Source organism: Saxophila tyrrhenica (genome assembly GCF_035928015.1).
Source record: "Saxophila tyrrhenica strain CCFEE 5935 chromosome Unknown scaffold_15, whole genome shotgun sequence".
Classification (NCBI taxonomy): Eukaryota; Fungi; Ascomycota; class Dothideomycetes; order Mycosphaerellales; family Extremaceae; genus Saxophila; species Saxophila tyrrhenica.
The window spans coordinates 448,829-467,865 of record NW_027041747.1 but is presented as its reverse complement, the minus strand read 5'-3'; the positions used below and the strand labels follow the sequence as shown (position 1 = coordinate 467,865).

Here is a 19,037-nt window from a genome sequence, read left to right as displayed (position 1 = left end):
GACATGGCCTATAGTCTGCACTGCGTATGGTCATAAGGCTCGCTGCTAAGGTGGTCATGCCAGATTGACAGCGGCATGCACTGGAGCACCCGCACTTTAAAAAGAAAACCCAAGTTCTTTCAGATACCCCTGTCGACCTACAGCACTTCATCCGCAATCCGAGACACAAGGTAAGCTCGTAAAGACTGCACCCACGAGGCCAACGCAGAACAAGAATGTCACTGCATTCCGCGCGAACATGCAAGCAATTGGAAGTTGAGTACTGTTGGGACATGACCTGAGCATGCCACTTTCAAAAGGGTCATTGTTTTTGATAGATGATCGACACTCGGCCCTCAAGGCCACTCTTTTCCTCGTCCAGACGAAGACCTAACGATCACTGTCCATCTTTCCGTGCCAGCCGAATACTCTTCCAGCCCACGGCATCTCCAAAGATCAGTTGTACGTCGGCAGGCAACTCATACCAAACCACATCGCAGGAGACCCTTCGTGAGACGACTAATCCCGAGACTTCACAATCTTGCTCCTGGGCAACTTCACACACACCGGACACAGCCACTCCCCGGGCGGCTGCTCTTTGATCCCCACGCATCCATAGTGGAACCATTGGTAGACGCAATCATCGTTGTCGCATCCGATCATCTGGCCGTAGCTCGGTTGCTGGCAGGTGCAGTAGATGGTGTTGTCTTCGTCGGCATCGCTGTCCTCGGCCTCCTCGTCGACAGTAGGGCGGCGTTTGCCGTCTCGGCCACTCCTACGGTCGCCCGCGCCGTCCACTTGACTGCGGTGGAGTGATGAGGGTGTGGCGTCGGAGCCGGCGTCTTCGGAGTCGGAGATGGAGGCTTGGGTGCTTGGGGTGGCGCGGTCGGACTTCAGATGGCGACGGCGGTCACCTTTCTTAGAGGTGCGCACGCGGTCGCGCTTCCGTGTGGTCGAGGTGGCCTGGGCAGGTGCTGGTTTGCGATTCGGTGCGACGTTTTCCTTCTTCTGACCTGCAGCTGAGCGAGCTGGCTGGGCAGAGCCCGCCCGTGAGGTACCGTTTGCTGCTGGACCCGGGGTGCCAGCCTTCGGAGTTCCTGGCCCAAGTGAGGATTGTCGTAAGCCGCTCCCTGCTGCGGGAAGCGTGCCGAGACTTGTGTTGAGACGACGCCGCTTGCTAGCCTCAGTACTTCCCTCACGCTGGTGTCGAGACACGTTCGTTGGCGTCTGTGTGCTACCAGCGTTGTTCCGTGCTGCTGCTTGCTGAGCCATACGAATTTGCGCCGCGTTAGCAATATTAGGCATGCCGCCTACGCTACCGATGTTGCCGCTGACACTTTGCAAAGGTCCGCCATGTACAGCACCTCCTCCGCCGGTAGCCGGTGTATTGACGCCTGTGGCGTTACCGCTGGCAGAGAGAAGCGAGGGTCCGTTCCAGTCGCTGGGAAACTCTTCCCTCACAGCCAAGCCTCGCAAGCCCATGTCCAGTCGCTTGATCTGCCGCTCGAGGACTATGGAAGCCTTCTCGCTCAAGCCGCACTTCTCAGCTTGCAGGATCTCGCACTTGTCGTAGCAGTCGTTAATAGTTCGTGAGAATGCGTCCTCCTTTGGGTTTTGCACATGGCCGCCGTTTACGCGGACCCATTTCTGTAGCTGGTTCTCTCGCTTGGTGATCTCGTCCCTGAAAGCGGCGATTTGCAAGTCTTTGGCCTGTATTTCCTCTAAGAGATGCGTGATCTCTGCTGGGGTGTTCGCCACTGTGGGAAGTCAGCTGCAGTTAGGCCCGAGAGCGAAGAGCGCAATACTTACCATCATGCACGAACTGCTCCAGCACTGATGCTGCATCCTCTGGGACTGCCAGGCTCATTCTAAAGAAACAGCAGATGAGATGCCCGCCCTGCGCTCACGACGACCTTGTAGCGCCCCGAAGTGAGCTAGATCCAAGGTAGTCGCGCAGTCTGAGTCGCGTTACTTGTCTGTGTCAGTTGGACTAGTTGTTCTGATGGAGGGAGATAATATCAAAGCACCGTTGATAAAATGTGTCTGGACTTTCACATGCGTCGATGTGTGTTCTGGAAGGAGAGATGAGTGAATAGAGTTGCGGCAGCAGCGATCTCCCGCGGGGCTTCTCCACTTTGCGCCCCAGCGCGACTGCTCTGTGCATACAGCACTTGCAGATGCCTTTCCCCCACCGGACAGTCAGGGAGCACTCAATCCATACACGAACATGCTACCTCGATGACGAACTCGAATACACCTCGCGCCGATGTCCGCGACAGCATAGTCCAGCAATGGTCGCCCGGCCACGCCAACGTCTCCCCACGATCAGGATCAGGATCAGCGACAGCAGAGAACATACCCAACAGCCGACATCATAATGGCGCATCGCATCACGCACCTCCGACACCAGACTTCACAGACGAAGATGAGGCGCTATGGCGAGATCAAGAGCTCAACCGCAAGATCATGCAGAATGTGGAGGAAATCGGCATTACGAAGCCAAAGGGCCACAAGGTGTCCTTCCACTACAACAGCCGCGTGGAAGATATGCATTTCGGCAAGACACATCCCATGAAGCCATGGAGGTTGACTTTGACCAAACATTTGGTGCTGGGCTATGGTCTTCACTATGCCATGGATACGCACGAAGCAGTTTCCGCTGGCAAGGACCAGGTTCGCGCCTTCCATGACCCGGATTATGTCGACTTCCTCGCTCAGGTTTCGCCGCAAACTTTTGCTTCTCTCTGTGAGGTTCCGCGCTTTGCTCAACATATTCCACCGAAACACGAAAACGACACTGTCGATCTTGGTCCGTTCAACCTGTCTACCAGCCCGGGCGCCGACTGTCCAGTTTTCGACGGCATGTCCACATATCTCTTCCTGTACACTGGCGCTACCCTTGGCGCCACTCAGCAGCTCACAAGTAACCAGACAGATATCGCCATCAATTGGTCCGGAGGTCTGCATCACGCGCACCGAGCTGAAGCCTCCGGTTTCTGCTACATTAACGACATTGTCCTCTCCATCCTCGACCTGCTCCGGGTATATCCCCGAGTTCTGTACATCGATATTGACGTCCACCATGGTGATGGGGTAGAAGAAGCTTTTCAGCGCCAACCGCGAGTCATGACACTGTCATATCACCGCTATGGCCCGTATGACGAGACACAGCACAAATTCTTCCCCGGAACCGGCGACCTGGCCGATGTAGGACTGAAAGGCACCGTGGGCGAGCATTTTGCTCTCAACGTCCCTATAGCCTCTGGCATTAACGATGGACAGTACAAATATCTGTTCGAAAACGTCACAGGCCGCGCCATCGAAGCCTTCAAACCTTCTGCCATTGTACTTCAGTGCGGAGCAGATAGTCTGGGTGGTGACAGGCTGGGACAATTCAACATCAGCACCACACAACACGGCGAATGCGTCTCGTTCGTCAAGCGCAGCGGTCTGCCCCTCCTCATTCTCGGAGGCGGAGGCTACACCGCCCGCAACGTCGCCCGCGCCTGGTGTCACGAGACTGCCTTGGCAACAGACAATACATTACCAGACAGCATACCGCTCGACCTCGTACCCCGACCCGAGGCTTTCCAGGGCAGGGCTCACGGCGACGGCAAGCTGCATCCTCCGTTTAACAAGAATACGCCTGTGCATAACAACCAGAATAAGGACGTGGATTTGGAATACATGGTGAAGAAGCTGGACGGCGATCTGAAGTACGTTCGCAATGCGCCGTGGGTGAAGTGCGATCAGTTGCCGACGCAGAGGGCTATGCAGGAGATCATGGACAGCGTTGACAAGGAGATGAAGCCGGGTAAGGCAGAGCGCGACAGGAGGTGGAGGGAGCGGAATCCGGCTGGGAGGGGGGAGCTGAGGTGATGGGAAGGACCTGGTGGCCATCGTTATTCTTAGCGGGACTGGTCGTTTGGGCGCTGTCGGGAATGGTGGGTTGTTAGTATTGGACAGATATGCCTGGCTTGCAGTCAGAACAACGCACTTTGATACCTCTTCTATAAAGGGCTGCTCATGAGCCCACTGCCGCATCGTCCTACCACCTTTCAGTTATACGAAGCCAAGATTATGGTCTACTTCATCTGTAGATTGGTGACATCAATGACCACTCCGACTTCGTTTCTCACCATCTGCCAAGCCATAGAGGACCCCACCACAGGCTCTTCGGCGTTCCTGCAGATCCGCAGCTGTCAGCTTCAGCTTCCTCCTTCCCTACATCTTCTCTTCCTGCGAACGCGCGCCATACAACGGACCAATGCACAAAACGAGCCAACGATCGCAGTCAGCTAAGCGCCAATGTCGCATCACGAACATCAAGCGCGGCATGGCTGGCTGGTTCTAATCACCCGAATAGGCAGGTGACATGAGCAAAGGCGAGCTCCAGACCAAGGTAGGAAGGACCTCAATCGCTAGACTGAGGCTCGTTATTACTTTCGCATACTCCTCTCTGTCCTCTTCTTCCTGTCCTCCAGTCCCGTACCATGCCTAACGCACCCACAACCCCCCAAACCACCGCCAGCATGTCCTCCGATTCCGAGTACAAGATCATCCAACCACCAGGGCAAACTCGCCCATATCCTCAACCAACCAAGACTGGCCGCATCCCCTTCGAATACTCCCCAACTGGCCTGAAGGGCGAGACGTGGTATCAGCAATGGGGCGACCTCTCCACCTCCAAGCAAACCCCCCTCATCTGCCTCCACGGCGGCCCAGGAGTGCCTTCTAATTACCTCCTCCCGATCTCCCTAATTCACACCGACTACTCCATCCCAGTGATAATGTACCATCAAATCGGTTGCGGCGAATCGACCCACTTCAAAGACAAAAAAGGCGATACCGCCTTCTGGACCCCCGCGCTCTTCATGGCCGAACTCGACAACCTGAAATCCTACCTAGACATCAAGGAATTCGACCTCCTAGGCCAAAGCTGGGGCGGCATGCTCGCAGCCCAATACGCCATCGAACGCCAACCCCCCAACCTGCGCAAACTCGTCATCAGCAACAGCCCCTCCAACATGACGCACTGGGTGCGCGTGGCCAACAAGCTGCGCAGCGCCCTCCCCAAAGCCGTACAGGAAACCCTCGACCGCTGCGAGCGCGAAGGCAAAACGGACACAGAAGAATACGAGTCCGCCGTCGCAGTCTTCTACAGCCGGCACGCGTGCCGCTTGGACCCGTGGCCGCAAGAGCTCAACGACGCTTTCGCGTATATGAAGCAGGATAACACGGTGTACGAGACGATGAACGGGCCGAGCGAGTTTCACGTCATTGGGAGTCTGAAGACTTGGTCTATCACCGAAGAGTTGGGGAAGATTACGGCCGAGACGGCGCCGGGGGGGTTGTTGGTCATGAATGGGTATTTTGACGAGGCGCAGGATGAGACGGTGGAGCCGTATTTCTTAAGGCCGACGTGTAGGACGAGGTGGGTGAGGTATGCGTTGAGTAGTCATATGCCTGAGTTGGAGGAGACGGATGCGTATGTGCGGGATTTGGGGATGTTTTTGATGTCTGGATAGACATATTTTGGGATTGGAGAGAAGTGAACTCCTCACAACATGATTCACCCTCTGGTATTCTTTTGTGTGATGTCTGGGTATAATATATATACATTCCCAGCCCCGCTCCCATCCCAGCACCATAGGACACAAATGCTAGTACGCTACACTCAAAAACACCATCCCCTCAAACCGATTCACCCCTCACCTGCCCCTCCCAGCCTTCTCAACAACACTGGTCATCGCCAAACCCACCGGCGCCGCCCTAGCCCCCTGCGCCGGACTCCCACTCCTAGTCGGCGCGGCTGAAGGCGCTGCAGAGCGATTATGGCTCATGTGCGCCTGCACCAGATGCCCCGCCGCCAGCGCCGAGCACAGCGACAACTCCCCCGCCAATACGCCGGCAGCGACTATACGGGCGAGTTGCCGTGCGTTGTCGCCCGGGTTGGTGGCGTGGGCGCCGCGGACGCCGAGGAGGTCGAGCATGGCGGCTTGCGGTTCCAGGACGGTGCCGCCGCCGATGGTGCCGACTTCGATGCTGGGCATGGAGACGGAGATTTGGAGGTTGCCGTTTAGACTGTGGATATGTTAGTATGGATGTAGGTTGAGGGTGGAGGAAGGGGTGGCTTACTTCTTCATTACTGTGATGCAGTTGCTGCTCTCAACGTTTTGTGCTGGGTCTTGACCAGTAGCCAGGAAGATGGCGGTGACGATATTGGCGGCGTGGGCATTGAAGCCTCCAATGCTGCCGGCCATGGCGCTGCCGATGAGGTTTTTGGAGATGTTCAGCTCGACGAGGGCATTAACGTCGCTCTTTAGCACCGTTCTGACGACATCCGCGGGAATGATGGCTTCTGCGACCACGCTCTTGCCTCTGCCATCAATCCAGTTGATTGCCGCGGGTTTCTTGTCCGTGCAGTAATTGCCAGACACAGTGATGATGGCCATGTCCTCGAAGCCAGCCTCCTCACGCATGATTTTTAGCGAGTGCTCCACACCCTTCGAGATCATGTTCATGCCCATGGCATCGCCGGTCGTCGTCTTGAAGCGCACATAGACGTACGTGCCCGCAATCGCAGCCTTGAGTTGTTGCAGACGAGCGAATCGAGATGTCGAATTAAAAGCATCCTTCATCGTCTTCTGGCCTTCTGGACTGTCGAGCCATACCTTGGCTGCTGCAGCTCGCGCAAGCGTTTCGAAACCAATGCAAGGTCCTCGGGTCATGCCATCGCCAGTGAGAACGGTAACAGCTCCCCCACCGGCGTTGATAGCCTTTGCACCACGGCTCGTGCTTGCAACGAGCACACCCTCAGTCGTGGCCATGGGCAGGAAATAGCTTTGTCCGTCAATAGTCATAGGTCCAGCAACACCAAGAGGCAGGGGCAGGTACCCAATGACGTTCTCACAGCAAGCCCCATGCACGCGGTCGTAGTCGAAGTTCTCGTATGGCAGCTTCGACTTTTCCAGTTTCGACGTGAGCTCAGTCGTTGCAGGCGTACGCGAGATAACAGCTCTTCGGACTTTGACAGCTCTTGTCTTATCCTCAAGCGTCTTCTCCAGGGCATAGCCAGGAATCTTGCCGCGTAGAGACAGGTCGATGAGCTCATCATCCTCCAAGACTGGCGCCTGCTTGTTCTTAACCATCTCCTCGCACTCCTCTCTTGAGCGCTTACGACCATCAGAAGGCGAAGTGGCTGTCATCGGCACATCAGGTGTCGCGGGTCGGTCGCCATTAATCTGGAGCTTTGGTGCGATAGCGTGGCCATTGAGCGGAGCCTCAACCTGCTTGCTCTCCTGTTCCTTATTAATCGTGCCGTTTTGAGTCTGCTCTGGCTCCGGCTCCTTAATCGTCCATCTCGCAGCATTAAAGAGGTACCCGTTCAGAACCAAGCTCATCGCCAGAGCAATGATAACCCACTTGCTGAGCACAGGATCTTCAAAGCTCTTTAGCAGGCTTTCGACGACCCTGCCACCCACAGCAGAGAATATCAAGCGGTCAGTGTAATCGCTATTGAGCAACGACCATTCCGACTCCTGCACTGCACTATAGTGCACAGATGGGTACTGCAGCTCGTATTTGATCGGGTTGAACACCGTAACGCTGATCGGCTGATCGCTCTTCTTCGCCTGGCTCAGCAAAAAGTCCAGTCCACTGCTAGCAACCTTGAAAGGGTCCATTGGCGGTGGCGTAACAACGCTCGAAAGCCCTGCCGTAGCCACTGGCGCGCTGTTCTTAGTACCGCGGAATGGCATTGAGCAGAGGTTCAGCACGTTGATGAGAATGAAGCCAGACACCATCAGCACCTTGAAGCGCGGGATGCTGCTGTCCTTGACCTTCTTGCCGAAGATGCTCCAGTCGCCTTTTTCGGAGATGATGTCGCCCTTGGGCCAGTCGTTGCTGGATGCGACGGTTTCTGCGACTCGGCGGCTCACGCCATCCTCCTCGAGTGCCTTCCGGAGAGCGACATGGCGCTTGATGCGGTTGATCTCGAGCTTGATAGTAAGAATCGAGGTGTAGAACGTGAACAACAAGATGCAGTCGAAGAAAAGGGTCCATGCTGCCAAGAAGCAGAACTGTCGAAGTCCTCCCTGGATGCCAGACGCAGCTCCAGCGACCAGGATCAGGATCTCAATAGCGTAGTCTCGCACAATCTCAAATCCACGCTCCCGAACTGCCTGCTGTACGGCGTTCTGGATAGTAAGTGGCGCATCGCCATTCTTCGCCCGAAGCGATGCTGAAAGCACAGCCTGCGTCAAGACGATCGGCTTCTCGAATCCAACCGTGACCACCAAGAACGGCACACCCTCAGATAGCAACACCACATTCTCCGGCACTCCAAGCTGCAGCGTGACCACAATGCCAAACAGAAAAGCGAACGCCGAGGAGAACATGACAGTCGTGCCAAGCCAGAAGTTCGAGCCCAGCCTGCGCATACTGACGAACAGCGAGATGAACGTCAAGTACATTGAAAAGTAGCCGAGCGACATGATGATGATGTCGAGAGTCTCAGCATTCTTGATCAGATCCATGAACGAGGCCCAGGAGTTCTCGAACCATGAGAACATGCCGGTGGATCCAGAGGTCTTCTTGGCGTTCTTCATCATCCAGCGTTTCTGCTCTGTCTCGTCGTCTGAGCCGTCGTCGCTCTCTGCTGCGTTGGATGAGGTGGCCGGGATATCCTTGACGCTATCGAAGAAGCGAGCAGACTCGCTGTAGGGCATCGAGTATGCCAATGTGGACTCCGAGGACAGCGGCGCGAGGATGTTGTGGGCGCTCGAGGGAACGAGCTCCGCAGAACTGCCCTCTGGCAATGGCACATCCTTCGATTTCGGCGCCGCATCTGGCGCAGCATTCGCACTGGAGTCCACGAACGCCAGTGTAACCAGCGAGAGGTCATCTTCCCCTTTATTCAACCTCCTCGCCTGCCCGTTCTCTGCCAATTGCCATTTCCACGCCGTCTCCGGCCCAACATGTAACTGCCTGCTCCCTGCTGCGAGCGCATTAAAGTCCACCTTATTCCCTGCTCCTGGCGAAGGCTGGAAGAAGCCCGTCTCCAGCAAATGCGCGTAGAAGCCACTCCCCAGTATGACCACACACGCGAGGGTGTATACCGGATGCGTGCATGCCTTCTCTGATACCGCTTGTAGATATGGGGTGACTTGTCGGTTGTAGAAGCCTGGTCTGTTCGGATCGGTGGTGTCGTAGTTCCGCCGCCAGCGCGTGGGTATGAACGAAGAGAAGATCATGTTCGGCGGTTGATGGGCGGCGAACCTCAGAGTCGTAGTTGGTGGAAGAGATGAGGGTCGAAGTAGTAGGTTCGGGGACGCTTGCTATTGTTCGTTCAGGAAACCGCCATCGACTTTTGAACGATTCGCGCCTGCCTCCTTCCTTTGATTGCTCTTGCCAATGCGATTGTGATGTGATGCGATTCCAGTCCAGTCAATGATCGCGCGTGCTCGAAGTCGCCTCCGTCGGGCTATACTACCCTCGCGATCAAGATATCAGAGTCCAAGCAGAAGTCAAGTCAACAAAAATGCGGCGGTGAAACAAAAGAATATGGCAATCTCTAATCGACCAAAAACGCCCGTCCGTGCGCCACTACTCTCAACGTCGGATCATCAACAAGATTCAAGAGCAACATCCAGGTTCCTGGCCGAGGCGGAAGGGTCGCCAGATTCTCCCGTCTCCTGTGGCGGTGAACGACGCAACTTTTTGTCGCGGCGATGATGCCGGCCAGGAACGCGACCAGTTGATTGGGTTCAAGTCGAAGATGCACCCCAGACTGTCGATCCACTTCTGCCACTTGCCTGCAGAGAGTGATTGCGATCACCTTGATCCACCGCGATGGATGCGTTTTTTGAATGTTGGAGATATGGGACAGAGAACACCGGGCCTCCGCTGCACATCTGTAGACCACCTATCTACTACTCGACAACTTCCATCTCGACCGCTATACACATTCCTCGAACGAGCTCTTCAACAGCACGGCAAATCGGCACTTCCAGGTTGAACTTACTGCGAGCTAGCTAATTGGCCGGCCCTCAACGCAAGACTGCCGCGATTTGTGCCTTCGTGGAACAGGTGGCACAGGTGGCGTTCTGTCTGCCGTGCATGTCGTACGACTGTTGCGTCGTCAGGGCCGTTTTGTGGTACTTGAAGGCTCGTACCCTCCACGACAGCTGATGGCCATTGACGTACGACTGGGCCTCGTCGTGGTGCGCAGACTGCTGGCTGTGTCTCCCCGTCGAAAGAGCTCATGAAGTGATGCAACGAGGGCGAATATTTGACGAGTCGTTCTCGTTCCAGGAGAGCTCAACTTCTTCTTCGACCAAGCGAACACGCCTGCCGGTCGCACAGCATCCTTCTCAGGTCACTTGATCTCACCCGCCTTACCAACCTTTTCAGCCAACGGCACATCCCCATGCGTGATCCTCTCCACAAACTCCCGGTCCGGATCAAACAGCATGACATGGAAATGCTCAATCGCATGAATACTCTTCAACGAGCTCCAATTCTTAAACCAGATCACATTTTCCTTCCCACAAACACTGGCAAACGTCTCATCAACGAAGTCATTGATTTGCTTGCGGGCTTCGGGAGTCAAGTCGCCATTCGGGTTGGTGGAAGTGATAGGTTCAGACGGGTGGTCGACCTTATTCCAGATGACTAGGTGAACGATGCGGCTGTCAATTCCGTAGGGCCAGTCGTTGTAGAGGATCGTGTAGTCGTCTTCCCCTCATCAGCACCACACCAGCTCAGGCAGAATACCATACCTACCAGGGCATTCAAACGCCTTCCCCTTCGCCACAACATCCCCCCACCGCAACCGCTCCTTCATCACAAAGCTCATCACCGTCCCATACTGCTCGACCAATTTCTCGCAGTACTCGCGATACCGCCTCAGATCGCTCGGCACCCGCAAAAACAAGTCTAGCCGGTTATCGTGGATGATCTGCTGGACTTCCTGCCAGGACTGGCGGCGGTATTCCGAGTCGGGTGTGGAAAGGATCTGGCGGTCTTTGTCGTTTTTGAAGGCGTAACGGAGGTAGCTGGGGCAGTCTGTTGTGTGTTGCGAGGGAGGGACGTTGATGTTCCAGAAGGGGGTGTTCGTCGAGGGACCGTGGGTATCGACCATTGCGGGCCCTTGGAGGATAAATGCTGTTGGTTTTGTTCAAGCCAGTGCCAAAGCTGAGTGGCTTCTGGTTTCAACAATGCTGATAAGGTATGCTTCTAAGATTGAGTCTCTTACGGCCGGGTTTATGCTCTTTTGAGATCGAATGTAATAGTGAGAAAGAAGTAAAAGAATGAATCTATGGAGCGGTGAGTTGCTACAGTCTGGAAGCTGGAACATATCTCACTGGCATCGCTCATGTTTGGGTGCAACCAAGTCTCGCAGTTGTTCGTGCTATGGCGAATATTCCGCCTGCAACTACACCTGACGAGGACCTTGATCCTGCTATCTCTGTGGAAATAAAAGATGACCGTTCTCGATGGCGCTCTGGAGCTCGGTCAGCCCCCAGGCAAAAGGAAGGTTATTTAATCCCAGTAGCGCCAGGAACGAATCCAAGGCGTGATCTGCAGCATGTGATTGGACATCCCCTGAATCACCGTTGAGCTTTCCAAGCAGGAGGCACCACCACCACCACACCTTCTCGCCGTCGTCGTCTTCTTCTCGCGAGGGGCACGCTCTTGTATTCTTACCGGCAACAGTCATTACCTGGGATCATTTCAAACAGCAACAACAATACATACTGGGCGGCTGCGATCCATTCACACGAAGCATTGAGTTGCTTTGGCGCCGATAATCACAAGAACGAATCGTCCGGATCTGCAACTCCTTGCTTCCTCTAATACTCGATCTTAGATACGACACGAGAACGCGGTTCGCTCATGATACTCGGCGGCAATTGCATGCTTATCAACACACCACAAACAACCGGTTATGAATCGACTGCCGTCAGGACCTACCTCACCGCTGTCCATGAGCAGCAATGACTCGTCCTTCCCAAACAGATACGGCTCGCTAGGCACGCCGCCGGTCGAGGAGGGAGGATACGCGCCGAGTCGTCCCTCCCCTCCTACATCACAACACCCGAGCAATTCAACAGACATGTCGCGGCCTTCGCAAGGCGGGAGTAGTGTGGGTGGTGGCAGGCCGCCTTCGAGCGCGAGCTCCATTGCGCGATCGAGCGATGGCAGGATGTTTGGCGGGCAAAGAGACAGCGCGAAGATGAACGTAAACCCGCATAATGAGGACGCGCTGCAGAAGCACTATGTCACGTTGAAAGCGTGGTTGAACTCGAGTCTGCATGACGCGCAGGGGAATATGAAGCCGAATCGCGCACGCGATAAGTTGCTGCGGTTGTCGGTGACGCAGTTCATGGAGCTCAGTACGGACGTGTACGACGAGTTGAACCGACGGGAGGATCATCGGATGCAGAAGTTTGCGAACGTACCTCCTGCCCTCCCGCCGAAGCAGAACTTCCACCCGAAACGAAACCAGGCCAGGCAAAAACTTTCGACACTTCCATTGGACCGGTTTAGGCAGCTGGCTACAGATGTGTACTACGAGCTTGAGCGTCGCATACCCAGGTTTGCTGCCGGCGATATCGATCGACCGATGAGCGGAACCAGCATGCGTGCGCCGAGTCGAGGAGGCATGCGGCCACCACCTCCTGGGTTCCGGCCTCCTCCACCTAGCGCTGGCGGAAGACCACCCATGAGTCCGGGCGGGCCTAACAGCATGGGAGGGCCGAATAGTATGAGCGGACCCAATGGTATGGGCCCGCCCAGACCGCTTCCGAAGACGTTCCAGAGTAATACTATGGTACCTAACAAGAGCACGATGGTCGAGGACGATGATGACGATGAGGAGGAAGAAGCGTTCCGGTTGGACAACCGCTTCAGCGAGGCTACTCGTAGCGTCAGTGCTGGGAATGCGATCAGTAATGCCGAGGACAAGGAGAGGTTGCAAGCGCAGGAGGCGGAGATTGCAGATCTGAAGAGCAAGATGGAGGAGTTAGAGAGCCAGTTGAGTGAGAAGGATGACTCGTTCAGCAGTCTGCGCGAAGAGCTCGAGCAGAAGCACATGGACGCTCAGAAACTCAACGAGAACCTGCGAAACGAGCTTGACCAGCTTCATCGGGAGAAGAGTCAGGATGAGCGGGACATCCGAGCACAACACGACCGTACTGTTGAGGACTTTCGGATACAACTTGACAATGCGCATAGCCAGAGCGACGATTTACGGGCGCAGCTGGATAATGCTCATGGCCAGAGCGATGATCTGCGAGAGCAGCTGGACAATATCCACAGTCAGACTGAAGATCTTCATCAGCAGTTGGAGACCCACCAAACTGAGGCGGAGGAACTTCGATCGCAGCTTGAAAAGGGCCCGGAGCGAACAGTTGACAGCACCGATTACACACGCCGAATCGACCTCCTGCAGCAGGAGCTTGCGAACCAGGAGAAGATCACCAAGGAGGTCCGAGACGAGGCTACCATGTACTTGCGAGAGATGCGCGACCTCAGCAGAGAGAACGACAAAGCCATCGAGCAGGAAGAGAAGCTTGCCGCTCAAGTCACCAAGCTCGAGAAGGAGATTGACGACTGGCGGCAGCGATACGCCGAAGTCAAGGCGCAGAACAAGAGTCTGCGTGCTTCTGCTCTGGGTCTTGGACTGCAAACGACTTTCGACGCTGGAAGTCTGCTCAGGAAGGAAGCTCTGCTCTCTGAAGGCGGCCTTGTCAAGGACCTCGACGTCTCCCGCTTCCAACTCTCCATTGACGAGCTCCTGAAGACGGCACGACAGACCAGCACAGAACCCATGCTCACCTCCGTCAAGAACGTCGTCCTCAGCGTCCAATCCATCACGTCCGCCATCGGCACCGACGGCTACCCCACCCCCTCACCCTCACCACACTCCCCGGACAGCGCCGCCCCGCAACAGCAAACCCTCCCAGTAGCGAAGCTCAAAGCCCGCGTGACCGGCACAGCCAACAGCCTCATCACAGCGACCAAACAACACGCCTCCGCCTCCGGCCTCTCGCCCGTCGCTCTCCTAGACGCCGCAGCTTCCAACCTCACATCCTCCGTCATCGAGCTCGTCAAAGCCGTCGGCATCCGTCCCTCGCCCAAATCAGAACTCGAAGACGCCGAAGTCGAAGCAGTCCGCGACCCTCACGAGTCCGTCGGGTCATTCTACGATGACAGGCTCTCGGATATGGCGTCCCCGACTGGCGACGGGACGTTTTCGCCTTCTGAAAACGGGAACGAGGGCTCAGCGCCAGCGGTGCAGATTAGTGCTCCGGACAACAAACCAGCGGCTTTTGGTGGGATAGGGAGGAGCGGGACGTTGAAGAAGGTGAATGGGTGGTTTGGGTGGGGCGCGAAGCAGGAGGAGATGCCTACGACGCCTACGACGCCGACGGTGGCGGTGGGGCAGGTTAATGGGAATGGGAATGGGAATGGGGCGGGGCAGGGGGAGGAGTATGATCCTTACCGGTAGATGGGAATGAGAGGGATTGGGTTAGGGAAGTCTGGTTGGAGTTACGACTTCACTGGATAGCCGGGATGGCTTGGACAGAGGGATCTCGAGAGATGGGATCACTATATCATTCCATGTAAATGTAATGTTACTGTCTTGCATGCCTTACTTGATATGGTATATCACAGCATTTCGCTAATGTGTGCTAATATCCTCGCGATCTTTTGAACTGAGTGAAGACTCACCACCATCAGCAGACCCAGTACTCTTCGCTACCATTAGCTTCATCGAGATTTGTACGTCCGCCCACGCTGAAACAGCCAATTCGCCGGTACGTTGGCACGACAGCGTCTTCCAAATACTCCAGAATGATTCCGTCGGTGCCGATGTCTTCGACGTAGAGGATAGGCAAGAAATACGCCTCATAGGGCTCAAGGTGCTCCATATCACCGTCACTAGTGTCGGGGAGAACTCGAATCGTAGCGTCCGGAACGATGGGCGATGTGGCATATAAGTAGTCTGTCAGCATCGTGCCAGCAAGCTGGCCTTGCACTGTGCCTTTGAAAGCCATCCCACACAATCGCACCACAGCTTGAAAGGCAGACTTGCCGTCGTCAACGTTCTCCAACCCAACGAGTTCAGCAAGCACCTCATGCTCCCGCTCAAGCCACCCACTAAACATCACCAACCCGGACACCGAAGCCCAGGACCACGAGGGCGCGAGATTAGGCAGACGCTTCTTCACCGGTTCTTGCTCGGATGCTACGACGCCCCAAAGAAGACTCACTGGTATTGTTTTGCGCCAGAGGCCGTAGAGATATTCGTCACCCGTAAGTGCGGCGCAGTATGCGGCTACGCCGGATAGAGCTTTCAAACGGTCTGCTGGGAAGGTCAGGCTGCGGTCTGTATAGTTGCTTACGATTGAGTCCCAGGGTGGTAGGCTGAGTGCTGTTGAGCTTGGGCTGCTCTTGTCTTGGGCATCGAAATGGAAGGGACGATGCCTGTTGGCGCTTATAGCTGGCGGCTTGCCTTTGGGATATACCTCTGAAGCTTCCAGCTCGCGACATTCCCAGTGCACAAGCCGGTCGCAGAAGTGAAGTATGCGCGGAGACAGGAAGCGTTCTTGGAAGATCCAAGCTCGTTTGCCGAGGATGCAGCTCTGGAGTTCGCCGTTGATTTGTCCCCAGTGGACTTTGAGTCGATATCTCAGCGTCTCTCCGGCGAGGGTGAGTGTGATGATGTTGTTTCTCGTTAGCTGGGTGTCTCGGGTGCTGAAGCAGCCGCCGTTAGTGACGGCTGCTGCGATGGTACATCTGGCATTGCCATATATCCGATGCATTTCTGCGAGTTCACGGTCTAGATCGCCGGGGTCGTCTTGAAGTATGCACAAGGTGTCGATCCAGATGTATGCAGTGTCAAGCCGCAGGCACAGGTCCGTGGCTTCTTGAATGGCCGGTTTCAAGCTATCGAGCGGGATCTCGTTGCGGAGATCGTTGTGGTTCTTCTTGAGCAGCCGCAAGGGCTCATTGCTGAGCCAGCGATGGCTGAGAACTAAGTAGTCGACCTCAGAAGGGTAATCTTCAAGCGCGGCTTCGTGTAGTGAAGCAAATATGCCCTTCTCTCCATCTCTGCGAACGTGTATCAGTCTTGTGGGCGCCCATTGCCAGCGGCCACTTCCGTGACATGATGAGTGCTGCTTTAGACAAACGTCGGTCCAGTATTTGATCAGCTCAAAAGTGTTCTCGTCACCAGTACCAGGCGTGGGCTCGTACGAGTCGGGCCATGAATTCCCTGTGGACAACGACAAGAGGGAGACTCTGAAAAATGCTTCACGATCTTCATACTCGTCCGCAAAGTAGATGTTCACATCCATATTTGCGTCACTCAACCGTCCCTTGAATGGCTCTGAGTCCGACTTCTGGTCAATCAGCTCTCTCGCCATCTCGAATCCTCTGCGGATCTCAAAGTCGTAATCATTGTCCCAGTCCTCATCTGCAATGTCGACATAGCTTTTGTTCAAGGAGTTTCTTATCCAGACACATATTTGGCAGCCTGAGTCGGCTATATTGTTCAAAGCACTCCAGGTGAGTGTTGCGTACGTTCTGGTCTTTCCACGATACGATTCCTCGAGCGCGATGCGACACCCAGAGCAGAGTTCAGCTGCCTGATCCATTGATGAAGTCGATGCCGCTTCTTTTGTCCTCGGTCAAGAAACCTGTCCGATGCACTGGTGTAGGCGACGGAGCAGGGAGCTGGCCGGCAACACAAGGCCGAAGCGACCACACTTTCTTTCGCGTGATCTCGTCCTCTCATTGGCCTCATCCTTATCTCCCCCCAATCCCTCCCATCGCCTACACACGCCTCCCGTAAACCCGGCCACGCCGACCAGATGGCAAAGGAAAAAACAACTTTCCAGATCCAGTCCGTCTCACTGCATCCGCCGACCCAATCAAGACCGGATCCAGCAGTTGCATTTGCAGAGGCTGGACAAGCTCCTCCAAGAGTCCAAGCACTTCTTGTCCGCGATAAGCAAGCAGGGATCTCGACCGCCATCGCAGCACGCCGTCATCGGGTGTCGGGTGGGTACGAGAGAGATACCTCGCCCTGGAGGCTGGGGCTTCTGGAAAATCTTCGCGAGCTTCTCTCTTATCTGAGCTCACGCGGCGATATGCGGGCCTGGACTGGGTAGGTGGAGAGATAGCGGCATTGGTGTCGCGTGGTGGGAGGAGCTTATTATTCTTATTGTTTCTCTGGATGCGCATTCTTCTTCGATATAGGTGATTTCTGTATTGTCCTTCTATACTTCGCGACTTGAGACGAGGACTGCCGGAAGAAACTTCTTCGTGAAGCCGGGTATACCACACATCAACCCTGGTATCAGACGGAAACTGTATAGTAGAAGGCGATCAAGATGGGTCTCAACGACACCTACGACGTCGAGAAGCGCGCGCAGAGCACGACTGCAGAGGGCTTGACGAAGCACCATGGCAAGCTCATGGCTGAAGACGGCGCCGTGCCGGGCGACACTTTCGAGATCGGCGACAGCTGGTATGCGAAGACGCAGAGGTTGGCAGGCCGATTAAAGATCGAGCAGCGAGGTATTGAGAGAGTGCCTGAAGACGAGAGGGAGGACAATGGGTTCAAAGCGCTGCTCAACACGATGACTATGGTATGTCAATCCTCCCCACTGCCATCCAATTGCAGACTCTGATATGTAAACAGTGGCTCTCAGCAAACATGGTCGTCTCCTCCTTCGCCATTGGCGTCCTCGCGCGCAGCATCTGGTACATGGGCGTCGCGGACGCCATGCTCGTCGTCCTCTTCTTCAACCTCCTCGGCGTGACACCCGTCTGCTACTTCTCCACCTTCGGCCCACGCTTCGGCCTGCGCCAAATGGTCCTCTCCCGCTTCTGGTTCGGCTGGTACGGCGTCAAGCTCATCGCCGTCTTCAACGTCCTCGCCTGCATCGGCTGGAGCGCCGTCAACTCCATCGTCGGCGCCCAGCTCATCCACACCGTCAACCCGGACGTCCCTGGTTACGCCGGCATCCTCATCATCGCCTTCTGCACCTTCCTCGTCACGCTGTTCGGATACAAAGTCGTGCACGCCTACGAGTTCTGGTCATGGCTCCCAGCGGTAATCATCTTCCTCATCACCCTCGGCGTCTTCGCACACAGCGGCGACTTCGTCGCCATCCCATGGGGCGTAGGCAAAGCCGAGCTCGGCTCCGTCTTATCCTTCGGCGCGACGGTCTACGGCTTCGCGACGGGCTGGACCAGCTACGCAGCAGATTACACCGTCTACCAACCCTCCACCCAGTCCCGGCGCAAAGTCTTCCTCTTCACCTGGCTCGGCCTCATCATCCCCCTCCTCTTCACCGAAATGCTCGGCGTCGCCGTCATGTCCGCCACCTTCCCCAACGACGGCGATAACCGCTACCAGCGCGGCTACACCGCCTCCGGCACGGGCGGACTGCTCGGCGCGGTCCTAATCTACCACTTGGGAACCTTCGGCAAGTTCTGCCTGGTAGTGCTAGCCCTCACGATCATCGCCAACAACTGCCCCAACATCTACTCCATCGCCCTAACCGTCCAAGTCCTCGCGCGCTGGACCGCGCGCGTGCCGCGCTTCATCTGGACCGGCATAGGCACGGGCGTGTACATCGCCATCGCCATCCCGGGGTACTCCCACTTCGAAGAAGTCCTCGAGAACTTCATGAATTTCATCGGATACTGGCTCGCGATCTACGAGGGCATCTCGTTGACCGACCACTTCGTGTTCAAACGCGGTATGTCAGGTTACAAGCCGGAGATCTACGAGCGGCCGGAGTTGTTGCCGCCGGGGATCGCGGCGGTGGGGGCTTTCTGTGTTGGAGTGTGCGGGATGGTGTTGGGGATGAGCCAAGTGTGGTTTGTAGGACCCGTGGGGTTGGCGGCGGGTGAGCATCCGTTTGGAGGGGATGTGGGGTTTGAGTTGGGGTTTGCGTTTGCGGCGACGAGTTATTTGTGTTTTAGGACGGTGGAGTTGAAGTTCTTTGGCCGGTAGTTTAAAGGTAGGAACAGAG

General features: G+C 55.8%; 7 protein-coding genes across 7 annotated transcripts; 4 read left to right on the top strand and 3 right to left on the bottom strand.

The window, feature by feature from the left end:
• Window positions 1-2,217: 2,217 nt before the first annotated feature.
• Window positions 2,218-3,858, top strand: HOS2 (histone deacetylase; the record flags this gene model as incomplete). Its single annotated transcript, XM_064806031.1, has 1 exon — window positions 2,218-3,858. One exon carries the CDS (start codon window positions 2,218-2,220, stop codon window positions 3,856-3,858), a length of 1,641 nt encoding a protein of 546 aa, XP_064655890.1.
• Window positions 3,859-4,511: 653 nt separating this feature from the next.
• LTR77_008800 (uncharacterized protein) lies at window positions 4,512-5,507 on the top strand (the record flags this gene model as incomplete). Its single annotated transcript, XM_064806030.1, has 1 exon — window positions 4,512-5,507. One exon carries the CDS (start codon window positions 4,512-4,514, stop codon window positions 5,505-5,507), a length of 996 nt encoding a protein of 331 aa, XP_064655889.1.
• A 183-nt stretch (window positions 5,508-5,690) lies between these two features.
• Window positions 5,691-9,233, bottom strand: HMG1_2 (3-hydroxy-3-methylglutaryl-coenzyme A (HMG-CoA) reductase isozyme; the record flags this gene model as incomplete). Its single annotated transcript, XM_064806029.1, has 2 exons — window positions 5,691-6,063; window positions 6,118-9,233. The coding sequence occupies 2 exons, from the start codon at window positions 9,231-9,233 to the stop codon at window positions 5,691-5,693; spliced, it is 3,489 nt and encodes a 1,162-aa protein (XP_064655888.1).
• Window positions 9,234-10,357: 1,124 nt separating this feature from the next.
• Window positions 10,358-11,122, bottom strand: LTR77_008798 (uncharacterized protein; the record flags this gene model as incomplete). Its single annotated transcript, XM_064806028.1, has 2 exons — window positions 10,358-10,716; window positions 10,765-11,122. The coding sequence occupies 2 exons, from the start codon at window positions 11,120-11,122 to the stop codon at window positions 10,358-10,360; spliced, it is 717 nt and encodes a 238-aa protein (XP_064655887.1).
• A 975-nt stretch (window positions 11,123-12,097) lies between these two features.
• Window positions 12,098-14,494, top strand: SPA2 (component of the polarisome; the record flags this gene model as incomplete). Its single annotated transcript, XM_064806027.1, has 1 exon — window positions 12,098-14,494. The coding sequence occupies one exon, from the start codon at window positions 12,098-12,100 to the stop codon at window positions 14,492-14,494; it is 2,397 nt and encodes a 798-aa protein (XP_064655886.1).
• A 229-nt stretch (window positions 14,495-14,723) lies between these two features.
• On the bottom strand, window positions 14,724-16,646 carry LTR77_008796 (uncharacterized protein; the record flags this gene model as incomplete). The annotated part of the gene is made up of 2 exons (XM_064806026.1): window positions 14,724-16,482; window positions 16,573-16,646. The coding sequence occupies 2 exons, from the start codon at window positions 16,644-16,646 to the stop codon at window positions 14,724-14,726; spliced, it is 1,833 nt and encodes a 610-aa protein (XP_064655885.1).
• Window positions 16,647-17,384: 738 nt separating this feature from the next.
• Window positions 17,385-19,018, top strand: FCY21 (Purine-cytosine permease fcy21; the record flags this gene model as incomplete). Its single annotated transcript, XM_064806025.1, has 2 exons — window positions 17,385-17,642; window positions 17,696-19,018. 2 exons carry the CDS (start codon window positions 17,385-17,387, stop codon window positions 19,016-19,018), a joined length of 1,581 nt encoding a protein of 526 aa, XP_064655884.1.
• Between the last annotated feature and the right edge of the window lie 19 nt (window positions 19,019-19,037).